Source organism: Mangifera indica, chromosome 13 (genome assembly GCF_011075055.1).
Source record: "Mangifera indica cultivar Alphonso chromosome 13, CATAS_Mindica_2.1, whole genome shotgun sequence".
Taxonomy (NCBI): Eukaryota; Viridiplantae; Streptophyta; class Magnoliopsida; order Sapindales; family Anacardiaceae; genus Mangifera; species Mangifera indica.
The window spans coordinates 647367-657127 of record NC_058149.1 but is presented as its reverse complement, the minus strand read 5'-3'; the positions used below and the strand labels follow the sequence as shown (position 1 = coordinate 657127).

The window sequence follows — 9761 nt, the reverse complement described above, 5'->3', positions numbered from 1 at the left end:
ACTCTATTTCTAACTATGATTGAATTCGAATTAAGCTTTTAGTTTGGTTCGTTACGTATGAAATTAAGCTTAAGCTCGCTTCAAAGGAGCTCAAGTCCAATTCGAATTGAGCTTTTAGTTTGGTTAGTTACTAAAATAATATTGTTTTAATACATATTAGTCAAAACAATATCATTTTGTATTAAATTTTTTAAGTTTATAAACTTGACGAGTTGACCACCCTAATAATTTGAGTTTAAAAATATTAAAATTTTAAATTTAAGCTTGAATTCGAGCTCGCTTTAACTATACTCATTTGAACTAAGTTAGAATAAACTTAAACTTGATTCAAATCCAATTCTAGGTATACCCATTTGGCACCCATTCAACTTTCGGGCCCAATTGTCTTGTGAAGGATCCGAATCTGAGAAGAGCATATTCATTTTCATTCGCCGGAGAACAGAACACCAAACGTCTCACACGTGGAGTAGAGCACGTGGCAGCTAGTGGGACCATACATATAACTTCACAACTTCCCCGTCAAGCTTTTTCCCATCTCAAGTTTTGATCTTTCGTGCGATTGCTGCCTCTGCAATGGGTGGCGGTGGAAGAAGGATACCCACAAGCAACAACAACAATAACAAAAGCAAGAGCAAACGAAGAGGGAATCCGGACACGTCACGGTCGTCTGGTCGTCGAATAAGGAACTCTTTGTTTGTCGAAGGAGGTCTTTTGTCAGATTGGCAGCAGCAGTTTCAATCTTCTTCGCGAGGTGCCAACTCTTTCTCTGCGTTTTGATTTTGTTTTGGATTTGTTACCCATTTGTTTTTGTTGCTCATAGATGGTGAAAGTTAACAACAGATAGAAACTTTACCCATGTGGTGTAGCTCAAGTGAGATGATTTAGTGTTGAAGAGCTTATATCAGGATTAATTTCAACCGGGCGGAGATTTTATTTTTTTGGTGTGGGATTATGGAATGGAGTGAAACTTTGTTTATTTGTTTGTTTGTCTAGTTTTGTTCTTCCCTTTGAATTTTGTGGGAAAACCGAGCCCCTTTTTGAGGTGGTGAGCAAGGATCATTTCAGCTTTGCTTTTGTTCTTTAATTACAGGAAGCAGTGACAAAATGAATTCCAATTCTGGGTTAAAATCTGGGAGTTTAAATCCATCAAAAGCTCCTTCTAAAAATGGATCAAGGAAGTCTATTGGAAATGTTTTTGCATACGAATACCCTTCTGTTGATCTTGAGGTATATGTCTCTGGACCCCAAATGTTTCTTTAAAAAGGGGAAAAAAAGATTGTTTTGGGGGCTGAGTTGCTCGTATATGATTAAGTTATTTTGGACAAATGGTTCAAATTATTGATTTTTCTGTTGAAGTTTGTGTTTTCGCTTAAAAAATGGAAAATTTATTTCTGTTAATTTTTATAAAACTTTAATTAGAGCTTTGTATTCTTTGAAACTGTTTTCGTTGTTGTTCTTTAATATTTGGATTTGTTTGGTTTCTCATATTATAGTTTGTCTCAGGAACTGCACATTGGCGACAATGATAAAGATAATTATTTGGATAAGTCACAGCCCATTATTTTGGTTGGTTCTCGAGATAGCAAGATTGTTGCTTATTTAGATGAAACCCCAACTTCAGATCCTCATAATGTGGATCATAGCTATGATTATAGCTCAGGCTTTATGCTGAGTGATAGCTCGCATAGGGGACTGGGGTTCTATGATGAATCTGAGGCAACCCCAAGTGGTGTTGATTTGTCCTCAAAGCAAGTGGATGGATGTGAGGCCGCAGGTTCTGATTTTCCATTCCCCAAGGAGGACATGGACAATGATGAGAACATTAATCTGGAGAAAGTGGATACTGATGAGAACATTAATCAGGAGGAAGGTGATGAGATGGCTGATGAGTTGCCTGATAAGAATGTTACACCAAAGAAGAATTCAGGGTTCTTATCGATTGGGGGCATGAAGTTATACACAGAAGATATGTCTGATGGGGATAGTTATGACATAAGTGATGGGGACTCATGTGATGATGAAAGTTCAGAGTCATATTCTGATAGTGATCAATCAGAAGACTTGTCTGATAGTGATTCAGATATTGATGGAAAGATTGCTGAAGATTACTTAGAGGGAATTGGTGGGAGTGACAATATTTTAGAGGCCAAGTGGTTGGTAAAGCAGGATTTTAATGGGTCTTCTAGCTGTAGTTTTGATGGTACTTTATTAAAGTTGGGTGGAATAGCTCTCCAAGATGCATCTAGGGAATATGGTATGAGGAAGCCCATGCCTGCGTCAAAGAAAAAAAAATCCATAGCTTCTGGAGGTGCTTATTCTTCTGCATTTGATGACCTTACACTTGTTAAGGATGCAAGGACTGTTTCTGCAAAGAAAAAGCACGCTCCTCGCCTTCCCCAGTCTTGGCCTCGAGAGTTTCAAAAGAGTAAGAAGTCCAGAAATTTTCCAGGTACAGTTTGCCTACATATGTTTATCTTGTAAAAATAATTGTTCATATAAGGTTGAGATATATTTAATCACAGGAGATTCTGAAATGAAGATATCCTTTTTTATTTTCTGTGTAATCTGTGATAATGGTAAGTGAATTCTGATTTTTTTTTTCTTTTAAACCAAATTGCTACCTTGCTAAATGAAAATAAGTGAAATCATTTTTTTAATCGTTATACATATTTATTATTCAAATAAAAGTCACTCTTCTGCTTTTTGGTGGCCAACAAGACAGAGTTTTCCATTCTACAACTTGTGGGTTTCAGTGATTCATTTTTGTAATTATAGTATTTGTAGTAAGTCAACTTGGCTGCCTTTAATTTGAATCATATATTGTTATTGTTCAATTGCTATTTAGGTGAAAAAAAGAAGCACCGAAAAGAAATGGTTGCTGCAAAACGTCGTGAGAGAATGCTACGCCAGGGTGTTGATCTCAAGCAAATAAACTCGGTATGTGATTCCACAATCTTCCGTAACCTGGTGATTCCTATTGTTGTTTTCACCTGTGCTTCAGTTGTTCTGATTAAGTGAAAATTGTGAAGTGAGAGAAGTTATTAATTATGAGTAGATAATATACGCACGAGCTTTTTCTTTTTTTTTTGTATCAAAAAGGTAAAAGTTGCTTAATTTCTTCCTTGTATTTGATATGGCCCCATTTACGATTCTGGCTTGCACCTAACTTTTTGTTCAATCTAATCCTTCCCTGTTTACCAGCTTTAACCTCATTTTCTTCAAAATTCTTTCTAGGTTGATGTAGGACTAGCAATTGAGTATTAGATTAACCAGCTAGATGATTCCATTTTATTTGTCAAAGAACTAATCTTACCGTTTGTGAGATGCAGACATTAGAGCAGATTGTTTTGGATGGAGTAGATATGTTTGCATTTCAACCTATGCATCACCGAAATTTTTCCCAGGTATGAAATTTCATTCCTTCTTCACATCAAACAGATATGTAATTTGATCTGATTATATTTAAGGTAATTAGCATACTTTATTAATTTTGTAGTTGTCCACCCATCTGCTGCAGATTAGTGCTTGCTGTATGTTGGATAATCACTTGTGTTATTTTTGTGTGTCAAAGGTTCTCATTTTTTTAATTAGGCCAGGCCATATATGTTGTCAATTCACATTGCTCTTATTTAGTTGGTTTTCATTTTGATATTTGTTAAAAGCCGTCCACTGGGGCTTGTACTTGTCTAATGGTTCTATGCTTTGAACCAAAATACATCTTCATGTGTGTACATACAAGAACAAATTTCAATCAACAAGCTAAACAAATTTGAGCAATCGGAGTATGTTTGATGCACTTTAGGCTTTTTTAGGTACGGCGATTAGCTGCAATATATCGCTTGCAGAGTAGCTGTCAAGGTTCTGGTAAGAAAAGGTAATACATTATGCATATTTTGTGTATTTTTTATCATGAATTTATCTTCTTGTATCTTTGTTTACATAGCATGCAAAAAGATGGTGTTGATTTTTATACCAGCTGGCATTTTGTTTTTACAGATATGTAACAGTGACACAAACACAACACACATGCATGCCATCCACGAGTGACAAACTTCGTCTGGAAAAGGTTTTAAATTTCCATTGAATTACATTCATAGTATTGATGATATCCAATTCTTTATTTTTTTTGTTTGATAAACCTGATGTGGAGAGTTTTTACTGTGTACTTGGTTAATCTATGTTTGCCACCATAGTAAACCTAAGTCAGTGGTTATTTTTGGGTGCAGTTGATTGGTGCTGGTGATGAGGATTCTGATTTTGATGTTAATGAAGGTCTGCGTATAAAATCAGTAGGTGCAGACAGAAGCAAGAGCAAGACATCAAAGAATACAGCCCTTAGTAATAATACTGGTGAAACAAGTAAGAAGAAAGGGAGAGGGAAAAAAGTTGCATATGCTAGTCAGCCTGTCTCATTTGTGTCAAGTGGTGTTATGCGGTCAGAAATTGTTGACATTGAAACACTAGATTCTAAAGAGACAAGTGAAACTTTTGAGAGCAAGGGCTCAACCAGCCTGACGCAGGTTGGAGCATTTGAGGTACACACTAAGGGGTTTGGATCCAAAATGATGGCTAAAATGGGATATGTAGAGGGGGGAGGATTGGGAAAGGACGGTCAAGGTATGTCTAAACCCATTGAAGTGGTCCAACGACCTAAATCTCTTGGGTTGGGTGTGGAATTTTCAAACATTGATGATGACACAACAAGGAAGGAATCTCGTGGTGACTCCGGGAGGAAGGAATCTTGTAGTAACTCAACAAGAAAGGGACCTCAAAGCATTGGAGCTTTTGAAAGGCACACTAAAGGTTTTGGATCAAAGATGATGATGAAGATGGGTTTTGTTGAAGGAATGGGCTTGGGGAGGGATTCCCAAGGTATTGTCAACCCTTTGGTTGCAGTTAGGCTTCCAAAGTCACGAGGCTTGGGTGCCAGCAAAGGTTAGAAGTTATTTTTACAAAAATAACAAAAAAGATAGTTACTTTATAATTTATTGGAATTGAACATTTCCTAGCTCTAGTGTATTTATTGGAATTTGTTCATTTTGTGATCTGGGTTTCCCAGATTTGACATGATTTTAATAATTATAACAAAAAAAGAAGACTTAGCTCACAATTTTAACATCTGAGTATTGTTTGTTTTCTTGATGTTTCAATCTTGTTGTTATGGGTTTTACTTCTCTGGTACTGCCCCGCACAAATACATGTGGTGATAGTTTGTTTATGATAGTAAATTCAATCACTTCTATAGACACTGAAATACCCTTGAGTTTAGAGATGATAATTTCAGTTTGAATTTAGGACTTTTCACCCTAATGAGAAGGGAATTTTCCGATAGAAACGAGAAAGGAGATGGGGATAAGGATGAAAAAAATCCTTGTAATCGAGAACGGGCCAAGGACAGAGATACATGTGTCTCCGCTCTGTCCCGCCCCGTCTATCCCTATTCTCATCCTTGCTCTTCTATATTAATATCTTTATTTAAAATACTAACATATCTTTATAATTTTAGATTATTTATGTTTTTTAAATTTATTTATGTTATTGTTGTGCATATTAAAGTGGTTAATATATGATACTTGTGACATTTGAAATAGTAGGTTGATTTTAATTTTACTTAATTTTGTTATTTAATATATTTATGTTGTATTTAAAAAGTATGGGAAAAGGGATTTTTTTCTGCGGGGGGAGGGGATTTTTTCCCACGAAGACAAGAAGAAGATTTGTTTTTGCGAAGAAGGGATGGAGAATCCTTATCATACCCATAACGGAGACGGGGATTGATATCCCTTGCGGGGATTCCCCGCCTCTCTTCGTTGTCATCCCTACTTGAGTTATTACAGTTTGCCCATTTGTAAGCCACTGGAAAGTGTCAAAGATAGTGCTGAGAATCTTGGTGAACCTTTGATGAGTGGTAGGATTAAGGATTCTCCGTATTGGTTTAAGATGGATGCCAATAAAACTGATATCCTTGTGTAAATCATAACTATTATCAAAAGATGATTTTGAATTATTGAAGGAAAGGATTAATGAGATGTATGATAATAATTTGATTCTTGATAATTTGCCGGTGATAAGGTTTACGATGAAGGATGTTTATATTCTGAGGTGGACTTGTTTTCCTGTTAGGTTAAGTATCAAGATACTTATTTTGTGTTTAATCTTTTGAAGTTTAAAGTGCTTGTTCAAAAGTATGAGAAAACTGAAGTTGCAAGTCTTATGGGTACAAGGGATACGGCTTAGGTGATTACTACGAGAACGAGTGAGGCATCTGAAGTCCCCTTTTACATGGTTGTTGGAATTGAGGCTGTGCCCTTTGGTGTGGTGCATAACATGGTAGTCAAATTGTATATCGTATTGTGTATCAAAATCTAATTTTTTATATCATGTATTGAGTATTATATTAAATTGTATGATACAACTTTTAAAAAATAATATAATAAAATAGTAAAAAAATCTAATTGACGCATCATTATTTTTAAAAAAATCATAAACGCCTTTAAAAATTTAAGATTTCTTATATACATTTTTACTACATTATTATTTTCTCTAAAAAGTTTAGCGATCTATATTGATAATATGTTTCGTGTCATATTATACATCTATTATATCGTATTAATTCGATACACTTCATGATACATTTCATTTTCTATCTATATTGTATCATATTGTATTGTAAAATATGTATCATATATAACTATGATATATAATGTTGATCTAATGTAGGATATGATGTATGGAAAATACCCAAATCCTATCCATTGTTATTCAGAACAATATGTCTGTGCCTATTAAGGTGCGATTGCGTCTACTTATGAGTTTAACATATCGAATGACATTCGGATGCTTATTTGAAGATAGATGTATTGAAGTTCCACAGGTTCTCAATCTTGAATTCTCTCATGATTATTACTTTACTGGCTGGTATTGGCCTTCTTATCTTTTTTAGGAAAGGTGGGATTTGACCCAGTAAAAGGGCTTGACAAGGTGGCTCAACTACAGATGAACTACGAGTTGTCCGGGAAGAAGCTTGTTGTGGAGGATATTTTCTGTGAACCAAGCAGTCCTGGACTTTTAGGAACATAATTAGAGATGGACTATCTCTTACCTCTCTCAGCCACTATATTGGCTTACTCTCTGCTCATGGACATAGCAATCATGCCAGCAACTGGTACAGTAGTATTCTTCCCTCTGTTCTGGTTTGTGCAATTACTTGTTCACTTCTGTGAAGCTGGACTGGAAAACTCTGTCCTCAAATAGCATTGTTAGGAGCAGTGATGGTGAACTCAAGAATGAGCTTGACTTGTTTTTGTTGCTAGAGAATAAGCATTGTTAGAGAAGAAGAAAAATAGTTGATGAGCCAGTTTTTTGGTGCGGCAATACCAACATGATGAGAGGGTTCAAGCCATGCCAAGTTAGAGCTGAAATTTCTTCAGCTTGAACTTGACTCATTTAAGCTGATTAGTGATCCAAGCTGGTTGAGCTCGGATTGAATCCACCCCAAGTTTTTCCCTCAGAATGACCTCCATTGATATATATCATTCTTGGATATTTGCAGTCATTTGACAGACTATTGACTCAAAGTCAATTTGAATTTGAACTAAATAAATTTGAACCAAACTAAGCCAGCTTTCTAGTCCAAGTCAAGCTCGATTCAGGTCCAAACCTATATCAGCCACTCTAAATTTTCTTACTCCCTGTTCATGGATACAGCTATAATGCTAGCAACTGGTACAGTAGAATTCTTGCCTTCGTCCTGGTTTTTGCAATTACTTGTCCACTTTAGTGTAGCTGGACTTAAAAAATCTATCCTTCTCAAAGATTAGCATTGTTATGACCAGTGATGGTGAGCTCAAGAACGAGTTTGACCCGTTCTTGTTGCTGGATAAGAAGAAGAAGAATAGTCAGATTGTTCGAGAATAAGAAAGAGTAGTTGATGAGCTGGTTTTTTAGTGCGGCAATGCTGTTGTGATGAGAGGGTTCGAGCCAGACCAAGCTCAATGAAATTTTTTAAGTTCAGTTTGAACTTAGCTCATTTAAGGCGAACATCGATCTAAGCTCAAGTAGCTCAAATCAAGTCCACCACCAGTTTTTCCATCAGAATGACCTCTACTGATATATGTTATTCTTGGGTATCTGCATCCAGTAATTTGACAGACCACGCACTTTATTCCAGCTGCATTAGAACTAAGCAAGAGGGCAATATCATATCATTAGCTTATTCAAGTTATCACAAGTCAAAGGGCAAGTTGCAATGCATTAAGTATTTTGTTATTGGGTTCTTGGAAGCCATGAATATACCCTTGAAAGGTTTCTGAACCTTCCCTCACAAGTTTCACATTTTTCTTGTGGAGTGATAATGTTAATACCCCATTTTCAAAACTTGCCATGAATGTTGGTTGAATTCAGAATGCTAGTTGAATCCAGAAAATATTTTTCTTATTCTCATTCATACTTTAGATGCAATCAACGTGTTTGAAATCCTCAACAAGTTGCAGCATCAGCTAAATCTAAACCCAGAACATTAGCAGGGGACACCACCTTCCATTGATCACCTAGCAAGATTCTATCATCAAATTATATGCCTTTAATGTTAATGGGGAGTTCCTTTGAGCTCTTTTCGATATCCCATTTGTTTTATTTTATTTTGTTTTTTTAGGGGTGGATTTGATTTAAGCAAAACCTGAATTGGGTCAACTTGAGTTTTGATTTGAATCTAAAAAGTTTAGTTTGAGCTCAAGCTTACTTAAGTTGGTGAATTGTCGACAAAGAAAAAAATCGTTAGAGATAAAGGAGAAAAAACCATCAAAGAAAAAAAAAGTCAATGGTAAAGTTGAAAACTTATCATAGAAGATGAACAATTGTGGAGAAGATTTTACAAACAACTTTTCAATAACTCGCTCAATTTGAACTAACTTAAACTCAAGTTAGTGCTATCCCAACTTGAGTTTGGCTTGTGTAGGATGAACACTAAATCTGAACTCAAGTTGATTTGGCTCAGATCTACCTGTAGTTCTTTTGAATCAAGGATTTGAATGTAGTTCATGTTTTGAGTGCTTAGCCATGTGGTACGAAAGGCAAGAAATGTGACAAAAGCTTGAAAATCAATCACTCTCATACCCATTGACTATTCACTGAATTCCTGTTGAAGTTTCCATATTTTACTTCATTATCTTCTGGTATGCTTCCCTTGTCATGAGAATGTAATGTAATTTTCATTCTTCAAGATTCAAGCACAATATCATGGAGTTGTGTTTAACAACACACTTCTCTCACTAAACTCAAGGTGAGTTTAAGCCTTTTAACAATCTCATTTCTTTCAACTACCATAGAGTACTAGATATATTGACATGTCACGTCATTCATTTGAAATGAACATTTACTTGATAAAATCATATTTCATATGTATTTTACAAAACATTTATATAGATAACGCAATATACTTGTATATTCAAAACTTTTATCTTTTCTTTTAACATTTTTCGTATATTAAAAAATTTAAGGCATATGGGCACATGAAACTTGTCAAAAATATATTTAAAAGCAAAATAAACATGTAGATTATGTTTTCAAACCTAAATTGGTTAGTCGAATCAGTTCAACCGAAACTTAATGGTTAATTTAGTTAAGGTTGATATTTAAATGTATTTTAACCATTGAACCAAATTGACCTAGAATTAAATCAGACCACTCGCATCAAATAATAGTTCAATTGTCAAGTCAATCTAACTGTATTGTCATGCTGATGTTAGTATGTTGTCTTTTGC

The 9761-nt window shown here is 35.3% G+C and overlaps 1 protein-coding gene across 7 annotated transcripts; it reads left to right on the top strand.

Moving 5' to 3' along the window:
- Positions 1-467: 467 nt before the first annotated feature.
- Positions 468-8446, top strand: LOC123194635. 7 transcript variants are annotated; one of them, XR_006497308.1, is made up of 10 exons: positions 471-751; positions 1091-1227; positions 1504-2449; positions 2846-2937; positions 3330-3404; positions 3813-3874; positions 3997-4066; positions 4227-4935; positions 6944-7165; positions 7314-8446. XR_006497308.1 is itself a non-coding variant. In XM_044607953.1 (10 exons), the coding sequence occupies exons 1-10, from the start codon at positions 574-576 to the stop codon at positions 6957-6959; spliced, it is 2355 nt and encodes a 784-aa protein (XP_044463888.1). In that variant the 5' UTR covers positions 472-573; the 3' UTR covers positions 6960-6974. The 7 variants fall into 7 exon arrangements, 6 of the variants coding, with proteins under 6 accessions (XP_044463886.1, XP_044463885.1, XP_044463887.1 ...); XM_044607953.1 differs by lacking the exon at positions 7314-8446 and adding an exon at positions 6721-6790 and having other exon boundaries at positions 472-751; positions 6944-6974; XM_044607951.1 differs by having other exon boundaries at positions 468-751; positions 1504-2425; positions 6944-8446.
- Positions 8447-9761: the final 1315 nt, after the last annotated feature.